General features: G+C 45.7%; 2 protein-coding genes across 2 annotated transcripts; one reads left to right on the top strand and one right to left on the bottom strand.

Annotated features, from left to right (window-relative positions):
• Positions 1-5326: 5326 nt before the first annotated feature.
• On the top strand, positions 5327-7522 carry CCL13 (C-C motif chemokine ligand 13). Its single transcript, XM_001113462.5, has 3 exons — positions 5327-5493; positions 6368-6482; positions 6923-7522. Exons 1-3 carry the CDS (start codon positions 5418-5420, stop codon positions 7026-7028), a joined length of 297 nt encoding a protein of 98 aa, XP_001113462.1. The 5' UTR covers positions 5327-5417; the 3' UTR covers positions 7029-7522.
• A 2229-nt stretch (positions 7523-9751) lies between these two features.
• CCL1 (C-C motif chemokine ligand 1) lies at positions 9752-12359 on the bottom strand. The gene is made up of 3 exons (NM_001032849.1): positions 12284-12359; positions 10984-11095; positions 9752-9854 (listed from the first exon to the last, which is right to left on the bottom strand). Exons 1-3 carry the CDS (start codon positions 12357-12359, stop codon positions 9752-9754), a joined length of 291 nt encoding a protein of 96 aa, NP_001028021.1.
• Positions 12360-16937: the final 4578 nt, after the last annotated feature.

Consider the following 16937-nt stretch of genomic DNA (forward strand, 5'->3'; position numbering starts at 1 on the left):
ATAAACCTGGCTGGCTTCACCACATGCTAATTGTAGAGCCCTAGGGCCTTGAGTGAACATAGCCAGTAGTCAGCTAGCGGTTCCAGTTGGCCCTGGGAAAGACCAAGTACTATACGGGTTTTAGGTCCAATCCAGTTCAGTCCCAGTAGTGGTGGCCACAGGGGTAGTTGCATAACCTCTCTTCCAGCTCCAGGCATCTAGCACAGAGAGAGATACTCTGTTTGTTTGGGACAAAATAAGAAAAAAGAACAAGGGTTTCTGCCTGGTAGTCCAGAGAATTCTTCTGGATTTTACCCAAGACCACCAAAGTGGTACACAGAAAAACACAGAATAACATTGTAATTGGTGTATAAACTGTGCATAAGTTAAGTAGAAAGACAAAAAGATGAACTCATCCAAATATCTGCAACAGCTTTTGAAGACACAGATAGTACAATAAAATATAAACAGAAATGACAAAAAGTTAAAAAGTGAGGAGAGGAAGTTAAAATGTATAAGTTGTATCAGTTTTCTCTTTGTTTATGTAATCAGCATTAAATTGTAATCAATTTTTAAAAAATGGGTTATAAGACATTATCTGCAACTCTCATGGTAACCTCAAATCTAAAAACACACAACAGATACACAAAAAATAAAAAGCAAGAAATTAAATGATACCACTAGAGAAAATAATCTTCACCAAAAGGAAGATAGGAAGGAAGGAAAGAAGGAAGAGAAGACCAGAAAACAAATAACAAAATGGCAGGAGTAAGTCCTTACTTATTAATAATAACATTAAAGGTAAATAGACTAAACTCTCTAATCAAAAGACATAAAATATGGCTAAAAGGATGAAAGAGCAAGACCTGATGATCTGTTGCCCACAAGAAACGCATTTTACCTATAAAGGCACACAAAGACTGAAAACAAAAGGGATGCAAAAAGATACTCCAAGCAAATGGAAACCAAAAAAGAGCAGGCGTGGCTATACTAATATCAGACAAAATAAATTTCAAGACAAAAACCATAAAAGAAGAGACAGAAGGAGTTATTGTATAGTGATAAAGGGGTCAATTTAGCAAGAGGATATAACAATGATAAATATATAGGCACCCAACACTGGAGCACCCAGATATATAAAGCAAATATCTTTAGAGCTAAAGAGAGAGATAGACTCCAACAGGATAACAGCTGGATAATTTAACACCCCACTTTCAGACACTGAAACAGATCATCCAGACTGAAAATCAACAAAGAAACATCAGACTTAATCTGCACTATAGACCAAATGGATCTAATAGATATTTACAAAACATTTAATCCAACAGCTGCAAAATACACATTTTTCTCCTCAGCACATAGATCATTCTCAAGAATATGTCAGATGTTAAGCCACAAAACAAGTCTTAAAACATTCAAAAAATTGAAATAATATCAAGTAACTTCTCTGAACACAATGGAATAAAACTAGCAGTTGATAACAAGAGGAATTTTGGAAACTCTACAAACACATGGAATGTAAACAATATGCTCCTGAATGACTAGTTGGTCAATGAAGAGATTAAAAGAGAAATTGAAACATTTCTTGAAACAAATGATGATGGAAACACAATATACCAAAACCTATGGGTTACAGCAAAAGCAGTGCTAAGAGATTAATTTGTAGCTCTAAGTGCCTACATCAAAAAAGAAGCAAACCTTCAAATAAACAACCTGACAATAAATGCTTGAAGCAATGGATATTCCATTTACTCTGATGTAGTTATTACACATTGCATGCCTGCATCAAAATATCTCATGTAACCCATAAAAATACACACCTACAATGTACTCACAAAAATTAAAAATTAAAAAATAAGAAGCCTGCAGTTAATGAAGTTGAAATTCCAGAAATTCGCTGGAATGCTAGGAAAGAATCCAGAGACTCAGGGAAGTGGATCTGTTGGAATGGATCTAGCAAGCAGCTGGGAGGCCCAGGGGGATATTCCCTTCAATCGAGGTATTAAGAAATGTTTCAATGTGATTGTGGGAGGAGGGCAGGATGCTTAAGAGCTCTGTAGGGGCTATTCTTTATAAATCAGTGATGACAGTAGGGCGTGCTACAATCCCATAGTTCTCAAATTTTTGTGTATTTCAGGATCACCTGGCAGGCTTGTTAAAGCAGTCTGCCATGTTACTACTGGTGGTAATTAAAGTAATCATGATGTCGACAGATCCTATTCCTGTGCCCCTTTCCATGGTGCACCTAAAATATATGAGCAACCCAATCACAGAATCCCATTTGGAAGTTCTATTTTATGGGGCCAATTCAATGTCAGTAAGTGTCCTAGCAAGAAATAGGTAACACTTAAAATGGAAGACTTGGAGAAAGGTTTCGTAAAGAAGCTATTTACAAAGGCGTAAGTGAGTGAAGAGAGACCACAGGGGTGTTTAGCATCCTTAGGCTATTAAGAACATGGTTAGACTGCAAAAATTTCTCCCTTTCTGTAGGATGTCTGTTCACTCTAATGATAGCTTCTTTTGCTGTGCAGAAGCTCTTTAGTTTAATTACATCCCATTTGTCAATTTTTGCTTTTGTTGCAATTGCTTTTGACATTTTCATCATGAAATCTTTTCCTGTGCCTATGTTTTGAATGGTATTGCCTGGATTTTCTTCTAGGGTTTTTATAGTTTGGGGTTTTACATTTAAGTCTTCAATCCATCTTGATTTCATTTTTGTATGAGGTATAAGGAAGGGGTCCAGTTTCAATGTTCTGCCTGTGGCTAGCCAGTTTTCCCAGCACCACTTATTAAATAAGGAATCCTTTCCCCATTGCTTATTTTTGTCAGGTTTGTCAAAGATTAGATGGTTGTAGATGTGTGGTCTTATTTCTGAGATCTCTATTCCGTTCCATTGGTCTATGTGTCTGTTTTTGTACCAGTACCATGCTGTTTTGGTTACTATAGCCTTGTAGTATAGTTCAGAGCTGGGTAGCGTGATACCTCCAGCTGTGTTCTTTTTGTTTAAGATTGTCTTGGCTATTCCACTGTGGCTTGTCAGGGGTGAGAGGAGGGAGAGCATCAGGATAAATAGCTAATGTAGGTGGAGCTTATTACTTGGATGATGGGTTGATAGGTGCAGCAAACCACCATGGCACATGTTTACCTATGTAACAGACCTGTACATCCTGCACACATATCCAGGAACTTAAAATAAAATAAAATATTTTTTAAAAGAACATGATTATACTCCTACAACTAAAAAAAAGAAAGAACAGGGGGTAACTCAGCAAACCTGGATAGGAGAGTCATAGAGAAACCACCTTGAAAGAAGTTAAAACCATTAGTTGAGGGATATATCCAGGTTGAGGAACACAGGGAGACAACATAGGAAGAAGAACCTCAACTTAACTCTTCTCCCTGCTCTAATGTCCTCAGAAGCTCCCTTGTGCCTAAACCCATTCAGAAGCTAGAAGACCAGCAACCTTACTGATGTGACCCACCAAGACTGGTTTCCTAAGGCAGAGAATAGAATGGAAAAGAATGGAATGTGTGTCTGAAAGGACAAACTTGTAATACCCTTTTCTCATGTGGGTCTTGACACATTTTTGTGTCAAAGTTAGGTAGGACTTAAAATGAACTGAGTGATGTACAATCTTCTGATATTCTCTAGAAGTGATTGCACAAGATTGAAATGATTGCTTCCTTCAATGCTTGGAGGAATTAGCTGTTCATGCCCTTTGAGCCCAGAGAATGTTTTGTGGGAAGACTTTCAATTCCTGATTCCTTTTCTTTAATAGCTTTAGAATGACTCTCTATTTTTTATTTGTTTGTGCACCTTGGTGAGTTAGATTTTTGAGAAATTCATCCATTTCCTCTAAATTAAATTCCTGGCATAAGGTTCTTGTTATTTTCTTTTTGGTGTCTGCAGACTCTGCAACTGATTATATGTACCTTTTCCTTTTTTCTTTTTTCTTTTCTTTTCTTTTTTTTTTTTTTTTTTTTCTGGGACAGAGTCTCACTGTCACCCAGACTGGGTTGCAGTGGTACAATCTTGGCTCACTGCAACCTCTGCCTCCCAGGTTCAAGCAATTCTCCTGCCTCAGCCACCCAAGTAGCTGGGATTACAGGCATGTGCCACCATGCCTGGGTAATTTTTCTTTTTTTTTTTTTTTTTTTTTTTTTTTAGTAGAGACAGGGTTTTACCATGTTGTCCAGGCTGCTCTAGAACTCTTGACCTAAAGTGATCCCCCTGGCCTCGGCCCCTTTTTTTCTTTTTTTTCATGGTCAGTTCAGGAGAGTTTTAGCTTCATTATAGGCTACAGAACCAACTTTCAGCTTCATCTATCCTTTCTAATATTTACTGTTTCCTATTTCTCTAATCCTAGCTGTTTATTTCTTCCCTTTACTTTCCCTGGGCTTATTTTGCTAGAGTGGAATGCAGAGGGACGAGTATTCCAGGAAGGCACAAAAATTGTGCCAAGTCTTGGAGCTAGGGATGAGTGGGGAAGGGACATGTTCAACCATTCTAAGCCATTCCCTCCCCAACTCCAGCTCCCAAGTATGTGCCCCTCACAGGAAGAGCCCAGGAATGGGCCAAACACCTCACTTCTTTGCTCTGAGGACCACCCCAACCCTCCCATCAACAGCTCCAGAAACCCAATGGTCCTTCCTGGAAACAGGGGGCTCGCATCAGTCAGAGGTGTTTGAACCATGTCCCTCTGGGCCTGAGGGGCAGAAGGGGTCATATTATGGAATGTAAGGAGCCCCTGTCATCAGAAACTGACTTAATCTGTTTCAGATATTAGACTTCCACATAAAAGTTGACTTGGAAAAAGACTTCTGCAGCTAAACGAAAGTTTGAAACTACCTTGGTGATAAAATATAAGCAGACTAGCTTTCTCTTCTAGCTTTCCTGCTCATTTCCCAGAAGACTTTGGTCAAGTTATTTAATCTCTTTGCATCCATTTCCTCATCTATGAAATGGGCATGATCATAATGGTACGTACCTCCTCAAACTAAATATATAACATGAACAGAGTCCTTAGCATAGCACTCTTTTCTCTACAGGAGTTAATTTTCATTGTTTTTCTTTTTTCTGCTAGAGAAAGTAAGCAGAAAACAGCTCCTTGGATGGCTTCCCATGGTGAGTGGCTGGGGCACATCTGTGTCCCTTTTTCCTCTCTGGCTCCTTGTGGCCTGGATAGCCAGAAGGAAGCCATGCCATGCTGCTTCAGCCCTCAGCTTCCCTCTTGCATTTCCTAAAAAAGTTTTTGGTGCCCAGCTCCAGCTCAGCAGATTCAGGATCCCCCTTCATCATGACTTGGTCAACACCCTACTCAGGCCAAGGTCCTCTGAGAGCTCCAAGCCTCCCCACTCCCTATAAAAGGCAGGCAGAACAGCCAGAGGAGCAGAGAGGCAAAGAAACATTGTGAAATCTCCATCTCTTACCCTTCAACATGAAAGTCTCTGCAGCGCTTCTGTGCCTGCTGCTTATAACAGCAGCTTTCAATCCCCAGGGACTTGCTCAGCCAGGTAAGTCACCATCACCTCCCCTCTCCCTCTCTTTCCCTCTGTTTCTCTCTTCAAGGAAGACCTAAGCCCAAGTGCTCCCACTTTTTTTTTTTTTTAGATCGAGTCTCATTCTGTTGCCCAGGCTGGAGTGCATGGGTGAGATCTTGGCTCACTGCAACCTTCGCTTCCCAGGTTCAAGCGATTCTCTTGCCTCAGCCTTCTGAGTAGCTGGGATTACAGGCACCCGCTACCACGTGCAGCTAATTTTTGTATTTTTAGTAGAGAAGGGGTTTCATTATGTGGGCCAGGCTGGTCTCAAACTCTTGACCTCAAGTGATCCTCCCGTCTCGGCCTCCCAAAGTGCTGGGATTACAGGCGTGAGCAGCCATGCCCAGCCAAGTGCCCCACTTCTAAGCCCACCAGAATAGTAAGGCTCCTCAGGTTCACTTTAACATCTAATTTTAAAGATAGAAAGCTGAAGCCCATGTTGGAGACAGAAGGGACCCTACCCGCCCACCTCCAGGTTATCCCAGAGCAAGAATGAAACCTAAGCTTCTGACTCCAAATTTAGGGCCTTTTCTTTGACCTCATCTGATTTTCCCAAACTCTGCACATCTGGGACCACACCCAGTACCTTTCCCACTGGCCTTGCCCGTGGCCTCCCCGTAGATGGCAGTGACATGTCCTCACCATGCAGCTGAGCCTTTGAGATCCTGAGGCCCATGTCACAGGTCCCACCTCACCTCGGGGTCTAGGGCGGGAGCGCTGGGCTTGGAGGTGGATAAGATCTACTTCTTTCTCTTTACTTTGCATCCCATACAGATGCTCCCTGCTGTATTCAAGCTGAGAAAAGCCTAAAATATTCTCAAAGCTTTTTATTTGTAACTATTTCTAGATGCACTCAACGTCCCATCCACTTGCTGCTTCACATTTAGCAGTAAGAAGATCTCCTTGCAGAGGTTGAAGAGCTATCGGATCACCACCAGCCGGTGTCCCCAGAAGGCTGTCATGTGGGTAGAAAAGTCCCTGCTCACCTGGCTCCTCCCCAACCCCACATTCCCCAGTCCAAAATTCTGCCCCAGGAGACAGACATCAGACTGACCTGGGATCTTACTCAGGATGAGATCTAACCAGACTATGTGATGCAAATCCTCCTATTTTGGCTGCACAACAGACCCGAAGACGGCCTATAATTTCCCATGCCCTGCTTGCTGGATGGGCACCAGGCCACACCCTTTAGCAGATGCCAAGATCAGTTTCCCAGGGGCAGCAAGAGCACTGGTTGCCTCCAGAGACCCCTTCTGTCCACACACCTCCTACTTCCTGTCCCACAGGGGTGGCTCTTCACCTGTAGCAGGTGGGTCAGGCAGGTTTAGAGCCCAGTGTGTCATCTCCTAGGTAAACCCTCAAAGGGTTCCATCTAACTGCCCCAGCTTTCCTTCCTCCACAGCTTCAGAACCAAACTGGGCAAGGAGATGTGTGCTGACCCAAAGGAGAAGTGGGTCCAGAATTGTATGAAGCACCTGGGCCAGAAAGCTCACACACTGAAGACTTGAACTCTGCTACCCCCACTGAAATCAAGCAGGAGTATGTGAAATGACTTTTCCATTCTCCTCCAGCCTCCTCTTCTATACTTTGGAATATTTCTACCATAATTTTCAAATCGGATGCATTCTGTTTTGTGATTCAAAATGTACTATGTGTTAAGTAATATTGGCTATTATATGACTTGTTGCTGGTTTGGAGTTTATTTGGGTATTGGTGATCTTTTTTAAAGCAAGGTGTTGAGCAAGTTGGTTGCTGTCTGTAAGCCCCCTTCCCTTCCACTGTGAGCTGCTAGCAGTGGGTTTCTCTTTGGCTCCCAGAGGTTGAGAGCATGCCTGTGGGAGTCATGGACATGAAGGGATGCTGCAATGTAGGGAGGCGATGCATCCTCCCAATGTAGGGAAGTGAATGTGAGGCGTTGCTAAATATGTTATTGTGGAAAGATGAATGCAATGGTAGGACTGCTGACATTTTACAAAAAATACACTTTATTTAAAATCTCTTACACAGTGGTGTTTTCTTCAGAAGTGACTTCCAACCAGTAGGAGCTCTAGGAGGTGTGGGTGGATGACAGAGCATGCCAGTGGATGGCGGATGTACACAGGCCCTGGCCGTGAGGCTAGCCTGGCTCATCTGAGTTTCAGGGAGAGCCTGCCTCACCAGCCCAGGCTGTTCTGGAACAATGGCTCCAGTCCTCAGCATGGGCGCTCCTGGCTTGCAACTCATCAGTTTCATATTCAGTTCATTTCTTTCTTTAAAATCATACTCCTGCCAAAAGTAAACCCCTCCCTCCCCCTCTAGTCTCCCACCCCAATCTATGCCTCCCCACTCGAAGCAGCAAGTGATTCAGACTTCATGTGCACCTGACACCCAGAGGGAAACCAGATGACCAAGTCCTAGTGAGCCTCAGGCTTGGTAGGGAAGAGGGCACTTGGTCCGAACAGACCTTAGAGGATGGGAAAGTGTGGTCATAGCAAAGATTCTTTTAGGGGAGGTCCAAGAGGGCAATGTGGGGAGAGGGCCTGGGAGGAATATCCCCAAACGGTCAGATTTGGGTTTCCAGAGTGTAAAAGTTGGAGACATGTAGAAAGGAAAGATGAGGGCAGGTTCTAGAGGAATTAGAATATCAGGGTGGGGAATTTAGACTCAGTTCTGAAGGCAGGAGGAAGGTGTGAAGGTTTTTGAGTTATCCAGAGGGAAGAATGGATGCCAGGAAGAGTAGCTTTTGGCTGTGGATAAGATGGAGTTGAGAAGGGAGGGCTGAAAACAGCCTACTGCAAGAGAAAATAGGGGCTGAAGGGCAGTCATGGGGGTGGAAGAGAGGAGGCAGATAAAGAAGACGGCCAGATGTGTGATGGGGGGCAGTCATAAGGGCTGAGGAAGGGCAGTCATGGGGGTGGAGGGGAGGAAACAGATTAAGAAGACTGGGCCAGATGTGTGACTTGTTGAATGGGGAATGAGGGAAACACAGCATGAGACCTTTGTCCTCTAAAAGTGACCTTTAAAGGTAAAGGTGTGCCAACCCCAAGACCTAGAAATACTTCCTTCCTTGGCTATTCTTCCTTGAATCACACGTTGTACAAATTGGAGCTTGGGAATGTCCCTTTTAAGGCATCGGGCCTCCTCTTCCTATATGTCCACCGAGGGTTCTCCTGCTCTTCCCAAGACAGCCTCACTCCTCCAGATAAGCTGGGTGGGCATTTCAATCAGACTCGGAACCCACCCATGCCTGGACACCCACCGAGATCTTCCTCAAGGAGAGATTGGGCACTGCTGACAACAGCAGGGCCTGTCCCCCAGATCTGGTACCACGCTGCGTCAGGCAGTACACTTGGCAATTTGGGACACCTGGAGGAGTTATCCTGGGAGGCAACGGCCCTGGGCTCTAACACCAGATCTGCCCCTGAATTGCTGCGTCTCTCTTTAGCACTCAGTCACCTCATCTGTAAAATGGGTTTAGCAACATTTTACAGGCAGACAACCTCACATGATCCCCTCCAGCTAGGGCAGCTGTGATTTGGTGATAACATCACCCCCGGAGGCCGCTGGGCAGAGGAATGTTTCTATGTCTATCTGGGACCTTACCTGTTGTGTTGGACTCGTGTGTTGGTGCGTGTGTGTGTATGTGTGCGCCTGTGTGTGTGTGTGTGTGTGTGTATTTTTCTCTTCTTAGGGAGAAGTGCCTTACTTGTTGTGTTGGACTCGTGTGTTGGTACATGTGTGTGTGTGCCTGTGTGTGTGTGTATGTGTATGTGTGTATTTTTCTCTTCTTACGGAGAAAGGTCTTGCACCCAGCTGTGAACCCCAACTTTCTGTTCCACTGTACCCCTCTTGGCAGCCAAATCTAGAGGCAGAGAATCTGCACCACCACCCCGAGTCAAAGCTTACCCCCCAGGACAAAGGCAGTCACTGAGAGGTATTGAGTCACTTATTAGCTCAGTTCCTCTGGCACCAGGTACAACATGTCTCCCTCCTCCTGCCCCATCCTTCTGCCCCTGGCTTCCACCTCTCAACGCCAACCAAGTTTTCACTCTGAAATCCAAGAGACACAGAGGGCTGGGGGTTGATCATTCTATAATTTAAATGTAGAAAGTGCAACAACATAGCTTATCAAGACCAAGCAGATCCTCTGTGACCCAGCAAAAGCGGGGCAGAAGGAATGGTATAGGACTGGGGATTTCCGGGACAGGTGAAGCTACGTGGTTTCCAGAGCCCATAATGGAAAGAAATCTGCTCATTTTCTTTTTGGCAGGCAGTGGCTCAGCTTTTTAATGTGATTCTGAACCCATCTAGCCTGGTTCAAGGCGCAGGCCTCGTTGCCTCTCTTCAGCTTGAATCTGTGAACAGAGAATAAGAGAGAAGGCTGAACCACCCAAGCCACCACTGGGTGAGCACCACACAAGCCCCATCTCCTCCGGCTGCCAGGTCCCCTAAGCTGCTCTTGCTGGGCCTTGGGCTCCCCTCTGTAAATGAAGTTGCTGTACAGGATGTGTGGTTTGCACGGTGGGGAACAGCCAAAGCACCAGGAGCTTATGAATTGAGCTTCCTGGACCCCTCTCCTGGTTTCAATTTGGTGTATCAGGGTGGGGCTGAAGAGCCTGAAAACATTCTGATGATTAGGTGGGATGAGAAATTCCCATCCTAGAATAGCTCTCTGCTCCAACTTTAATGTTTTTGTGTCCATCTGGGGCCTTACTTGTTGCGTTGGACTCGTGTGTTGGTGTGTGTGTGTGTGTGCCTGTGTGTGTGTGTGTGTGTGTGTATTTTTCTCTTCTGATCTGTCTACTTCCTAAACTGGACTATTGTCCAATCTATAGACCAATTCTGTCTCTTACTATCTGGTTGATCTTAGACAAATATCTCTACCTTCCTGAACCTCACTTTTCATGATAACAAAAATATGTACCCCAAGAGGATCGACAGAGAGAATATACACAAAAAAGACTTAAAATACTGACTGGTATGTGAAAGCTACCCCAGTTATGTTTGTAAAGACCCTGTGATGCAGCTATGTTTATGCCCCTTCACGGATAAGAAATACAGAAGGATACGCAGATAATTAGGTACAAAGGAGTTACCTCTCCATGGTCATCCAAGACTATGGGTTCCAAATCTAGAGGCAGGAACTAATCCTGGTTCCCTTGCTCTTCCTAGTGCACAATAACCCCTTGTGCTTTTGTTAAACAATTCCTTCCTCTTAGCGCATAATGCTGGGATGTAATACTTGGCACCTTGGAGTTTCAGGAAACACAAGTCACTGCAGGAGCACAGATGCGTCCTTCCTTACACCTGCTAGGAAGCTCCGTGCTCCCTCTAGCGCCCAAGCGCGGTTTGCACCCAGATGCTGGCAACTCTGGGTTTAGAAACCTTATTCTGGTAAAATACTGTCATCTAGTGTCTACTCTTCTAATTCCAGGCTGGCGGGGTTCTGTTCTCTAGGGAGAGATTGAGCAGGTGATCACTTACATTAAGCCCTCATTGGAGCAGCTGGAGCTGGTATTTCTGTAACACTGGATTGCCCGCAGGGAAATCTCTTTCTCCACAAATAAGAAGCAACATCTGGAGAAGGGTACCTGCACTGGAAGAGGAACACAAATGATGGTTTGTATCCATTTCTCAAACCCTCACCTGTAGCACAATTTTTAAAAAACAAGCAAAAAAACACCTCCCGGGACAAGCCCTGGTTTGGGGACCACATCCGGAGGGTGCCGGCATGGCTCTGTCTCATCAGCCACCTCGTTCTGGGGCTAGGTAAAGAGTCAGAAGATTGGGGTTCAGATCAGAGCTCCCCGCACCCCAGCTGAATGGCCTTGAGGAAGATGTGCCTTCACCGCAGCCCTAGACTTCCCATCTGTAAAATAAGACTTTTTGGAGCCTGGTTTCTAAAGGCTCATCCGGTTTTGGTATTTCACCGCACATGCATGGTTCTACCCCAGTACTCATGTCCAAGGGTCCTGGGCCCCACACCCTGGGGACCTGGTCAGTCTGATGCAGGACACGGTGGTCCACAGTTCACAGACCTGATCTGGGGAAGATTAGGAATCGTTTGAGGACTCCAAGCTGATGAGATGACAAGGGAAGAGCTCCCAGGAACTAGCTAGCTGCCCTACTCAATCTCTTGAATCCCCTCCTGCCCTGGTCCTCGGCTCTTTCCCAGCCCCCAACCCCCACTCTGTTCATTTGTGCATTCTCCTCCCACACCACACCCCGCAAGAGACCTGCATTCCAACCCCAGCTTCTTCCTCCTAGTTTTTCTGTTTGCAACCCCTTTCATGCCTCTTACTAGGTTGCTACTCTCCAAATAGCCTTGGAGAGCGGACATAATCAACTCCATTTCACTGACAGAGAAAGCAGAGTTTGAGAGCTAAAGTGACTTGCCCAAGAGTAGCCAACTATTAGAGCCCAGTCTTGCCTTCAGACTCTGCTTTGTGTCTGTCACGCTGTGGAAGCTACACCCAGGCCCTCCCCTGGACCTCGGGCCTCCCCGCTTTAACCAAGTAACCTCACAGGCTCCCTCCCTTGGGTCTGGATGAAGCAGAGCCTCCTTGTACTGAAGCTGGCAGTTCAGTTCTCTGTGTTTGCCCCAACTCATGGTTCTCCTACTGGCTCTCACCCCCAGCCCGTCCAAGTTCACCTTTCCTCCTCTTTAGATAGGAAGAGGGGAGACTGAGTTGGTGAGTTCAAGGAGGCCTGCTCCAACCCCAGAGTGGCTGACCATGTTTCTGCCCTCCCTAGAGAGACACAAAGTGATGCCTGCCACACTCACTGCTCTTGCTGTCCACGTCTTGCGGCCACATCCCAGCTAGCAGCAAGCACACCAGGGCCGTGGTGATGATCTGCATGTCTTCTGGTCTGGCTCTGGCCTTCCTGGAGCAGCTTTGATGAGCCTGGTGAAGCTAAGAGCTCACCACTGTGCCATCCTGAGATGCCGAGGGCTTTTATTGTTTGAAAAAACTCCACCCAAAACTCCAGGCCATGGTGGGAGCCACAAGTGGGAAGCCACAGGGACAGGGAACAGTTGCTCACACCCAGTGACCATGTGGTAAACTCCTTTCCCCACCTCTCCTGGGTGTTATTTGTGGTGATGGATTGATAGGTTGCATTGGGAACTTCCCCAAGTGTGGGAGCAGATAAGAATCTTGAAAAAGTGCGTGGGAACTGCCCTGGTTGAGTGGGAAGCAAAGAAAAGTAAGTGAGAGGAAGTGGCCTGTGTGTGGCTTATCCAACCCTACGTCATTCCATCCAGGCATGTACTGCTGCTTCAGGGTAGAAGAGTTGGGACCTGAGCAGAGATACACCTGCATTTGAATCCCAGTTCTGCAGAGGAGGGATTACATAAACTTACCAAAATGCATATTCACACAAAATGCAAATAGCAATGCATGTCTCAAGGATGTGTGATAAGAATTAAATAACATTCTCTATGTCAAGTGACTGGCCTAGATATTGGCCATTTCTCTTTTTTTCTGTTTTTTTTTTTTTTTCAATCCTCAACACTTTTCAACAGCTTATTCTGTTCTAAGTCCTTGGTTAGCCCCAGGGAAGGCAGTTATCAATGAGGAGCACTGCCTGACCTCGAGCCACTTCTCTTCAACTCACAGATAAACAAGTGAAAGGCACCCAGTGTAAGCACAGAGATAGATGCGTTATATCGGGGTTACAGAGAGGACTGAGAGCTGCTCACCAGCATCTGAGAGTCCTGCCAGGGAAATTTTCCCTTTTTGTTTTTTTTCTAGAGTCCCACTCTGTCGCCCAGGCTGGAGTGCAGTGGTTCAAACACACTGCAGCCTCAAACTCCTGGGCTCAAGCGATCCTCCCGCCTCAGCCAAGGAATTTTCCCTTTTTTTTTTTTTCTAGAGTCTCATTCTGTTGCCCAGGCTGGAGTGCAGTGGCGCAAACTCACTGCAGCCTCAAACTCCTGGGCTCAAGCGATCCTCCTGCCTCAGCCTCACAAGTAGGTGGAACTATAGGTGTGCACTACCTCGCCCAGATAATTCTTTTCTTAATTTTGTATTTGCATAGAGATGGAGTCTCATTGTGTTCCCCAGGCTGGTCTTGAACTCCTAGGTTCAAGCAATCCTTCTGCTTCAGCCTCCCAAAGCGCTGGAATTACAGGTGTGAGCCACCACCCCAGCCAGGAGAATGTTCTTTAAGCAACATCTCCTGTGTACTGATGTGGAGAGGGGAATGCCAAGTAGAGGCAGGGTTTTGTATGAGGACAACAAGGCATAAGGGAGCACACTTCATTTCAAATCATCAGGAAAAGCAGAAGTGTAGGGTCCAAGGAGAGTGACAGGAGTGAGACAGTGGTTGCAGAGAGATGTGGATGTACATTACAGAGAAGACTGGGTCATGAAGATGTATGCAGTGCTTGGAATAAAGAACACATAGTAGGTGCTCAAGAAAAAGTAGCTGAGCCAAATCTAGGCATTGAAATCATGAGGCCTGTGTGCATCATATAGAGTGACAGCTAGACTGATCTACTCTGATTGTGCACTCTTCAGCTCAAAAACCCGCAGTGGCTCCACACTGTCTGTATGCCTCAGTGGATGCCAGCACATTCGGTTAACTGCAATTCCTGCCTGCAAATAACTGCCACTTGCTGTACTATCTCTGGGATTTTGCTCCTGCTGTAACCTCCACCTGCAGAGCCCACCTCTCTATCTCCCTCTGTGAACATCCTACCCATTGCAAATGTCATTGTCTCCACAAAGGCACTTCTGTCATATCTAGCAGACAGGATCTCAGCCTCTTGTGAGAACCCTCATGGCTGGATCGCCATATAATTCCTGCAACACTTTCCTTTAGTCCACCCTCCAAACATGGGAATGTCCAAGTTGAAAGGGCTCTTTCAGACTATCTACAACAATGGCTCTTAAAGTTTTCTGGGAGAGCTTTTGCACAAATCTGAATATTTTAGTCCCATTTCAGAATCAGAATCAGAACACATGTGTCTGTACATGTTGGAAAGAAAAAATTTCCAGGTAATTTTCTCAGACACCAGAAGATAAGAATCACATATCTCGTATGATCACTTCATATTATGATGAAACGAGAGGAAAGTAACTTGTCCAAGGTCATGCTGACCTCAGGGACAATGGAACTTGAGCCCTGGTCTTTTCATCTTCATGTGCAACTGCCTCTGAGAATACACTTTTTGCACAGTCCACAACTAACTTCCTCTGCTCAGACCAACCAAGTACCATTTATCCTTTCCACTGCTTCCTGCCACCTGAAAAGCGGTTGAAACCACAAACTACTGTTGTCTCTATCCTATTCTCTTTGTCGTTAGAGATGAATAAATACTATGTGCTATTCATCCTACTATGCACTATGCATCCATCTTTTTCTTTCCACTTTTAATTTAAGTTCCGGGGCACATGTGCAGGGTGTACCATTTTCTTTATCCAGTCTATCATTGATGGACATTCGGGTTAATTCCATGTCTTTGCTATTGTGAAGGTGCATGTGCCTGTATCTTTATAATAGAATGATTTATATTCCTTTGAGTGTATACCCAGGAGTGGGATTGCTGGGTCGAATGGTCTTTCTACAAGAGATGAGTACTTTTTTCTGCCTTTACCATAGGGTGTCAGGAGAGAGAGAAGACACAAGCGGGTGGTCAATCAGCCTAAGGTAACTGCAGGTCCTTTAGATGCAGGAAACAGACAGGGGAAAATGTGGCCACCTTGGAAATTCTTTGCTCTTCCCCTCCTCCTGGGGTTGCTGGCCAGCCCAATCAAGAAGGGAAACAGGGCTGCCCTCTCCACCACTCGCTTCCCCTCCCCCCGCCTCACTGTGGCCACAGTCAGACCTGCACAGGCAAAAAGAGAACAGCAAGATTTAGTCATGCTTTTCCTTTCCAGGCTCCCTCAGCACATGGAAGGAACTGGCTGGAGGCTCTTATCACACAGGAGCGTAATGTTTCTCATGGGTGTCTCTTCCACCCCAACGTGACTGCCAAGGGCACAGACTTCTCTAGGCTCTAGCACCAAGACTAGGACCAAGTAATAACTCAATTAAATAGTTGTGTAACTGAGCAAGCTGGGACAGATGGCATAGGATGGACTGATGTATAAGAGATGCTCTCAGAATAAACACTGAACAAGTTATTCATACGAACACATTTCTTCGTTAGAAATTTGAAAATCAGAACTGCCTGGAGATAGGTTTTCTTAGTCATCTTTTACGAAATAAGTACCAAATAAAAGAGGATAGGTAGAGACCAGATAGAGTTCGGCCCACGCAGCTGCCTCTTAAGACATCTCTTCCAGCAGCGCCCAGTGGAGTCCAAAGGTGTCCAGGAGTGTTCCAGCCCCCTTTCCTCCTCCTGGATGGCCCGAGTGGCCTGGGGCTTGGCCCTGCCTGCTCGCCTTGCAGTTACAGTTCAGCCTGATCCTTGCAGATCAGGGCACAGAAACCAACAAGGGAGAAGTCATTTACCCAGCATCACACAAGCACAGAAATACTGGTCTTGCTTTGTCCAGCTCTGGGGTCAAGTCTTCTGGGTTCCCTCACTTAGGGAGGAAGCAAGCTATAGAGGAAATGCAGGATGGTCAGACACAACTGGGTCAGATCTCAGCTCCACCACCTGACCCTAGGCAAGTAATTTACACTTTCTGAGCCTTTGCTCTCTCATTGTAAGCTCCACAGCTAACCGGACTTGGCACAGCTCTCCTCATTGTTTTTAAGATAAACTCTCCAGGCTGAGGCAGGAGAATCGCTTGACCCCTGGAGGCCGAGGTTGCAGTGAGCCAAGATCACACCACTGCACTCCAGCTTGGGCAACAGAATAACAGTCCAGTCTCAATAAAATAAAATAATGAAAATAAATAAACAAACTTCCCAAACCTCAAACACATTTATTTGAGGTTATCCGAAGGATCGAGTGAGATTTAAGAGGAGGGAAGGGAGAGGAAAATAAAAAGTTGGATCATTCAAAATCATCATGGAGCACCTAATATGTACCAGACACGGGGGATACCACAGCGGGACAAGACAAACAATACAGGCCCTGGTATTGGGAATTGTGCTAAGTCGAGGTTAGTGCTTCAAGGAGACAGACAATGTCCTGTGAGCTGCAGAGTGTGCAGAAATGCTCACCACAGGGCCAGACACATAGTAGATGCTCAATGAAACTGTGTCCTTTTCCCCTCCATCCTGGACCACTCTCAGCATCAGCGCATGAATCCAGGCAGTGCCACCCTCTCTCCCACTGGGGCCCATTTCCTGGTCTCTTTCCCTTCTCATCTGGTGCTGCTTGACACTCACACCAAGGCTTGTGTCATTGCCCACCTAAGCAGGGTGTCCTCTTGGGTCTTCAAGTCTGCACCAGACCCCCTACCTCCTGCAAGCACAAGTTCAAATCCACAGCAAGGACCTGAGCACCCAAACACCTCGGGATTCAAAGCCCTTTCTCA

The sequence above is a fragment of the Macaca mulatta genome, chromosome 16 (assembly GCF_049350105.2).
Source record: "Macaca mulatta isolate MMU2019108-1 chromosome 16, T2T-MMU8v2.0, whole genome shotgun sequence".
NCBI classification, from domain to species: domain Eukaryota; kingdom Metazoa; phylum Chordata; class Mammalia; order Primates; family Cercopithecidae; genus Macaca; species Macaca mulatta.

Excerpts from the sequence above, each read along its gene's own strand:
- CCL13 (XM_001113462.5), top strand. The coding sequence starts at position 5,418 with ATGAAAGTCTCTGCAGCGCTTCTGTGCCTGCTGCTTATAACAGCAGCT. Across the intron at positions 5,494-6,367 it reads CCAGGGACTTGCTCAGCCAG|ATGCACTCAACGTCCCATCC; the intron begins GTAAGTCACCAT and ends AACTATTTCTAG. Across the intron at positions 6,483-6,922 it reads TGTCCCCAGAAGGCTGTCAT|CTTCAGAACCAAACTGGGCA; the intron begins GTGGGTAGAAAA and ends CTTCCTCCACAG.
- CCL1 (NM_001032849.1), bottom strand. The coding sequence starts at position 12,359 with ATGCAGATCATCACCACGGCCCTGGTGTGCTTGCTGCTAGCTGGGATG. Across the intron at positions 11,096-12,283 it reads AGACGTGGACAGCAAGAGCA|TGCAGGTACCCTTCTCCAGA; the intron begins GTGAGTGTGGCA and ends TTCCTCTTCCAG. Across the intron at positions 9,855-10,983 it reads TGCTCCAATGAGGGCTTAAT|ATTCAAGCTGAAGAGAGGCA; the intron begins GTAAGTGATCAC and ends CTCTGTTCACAG.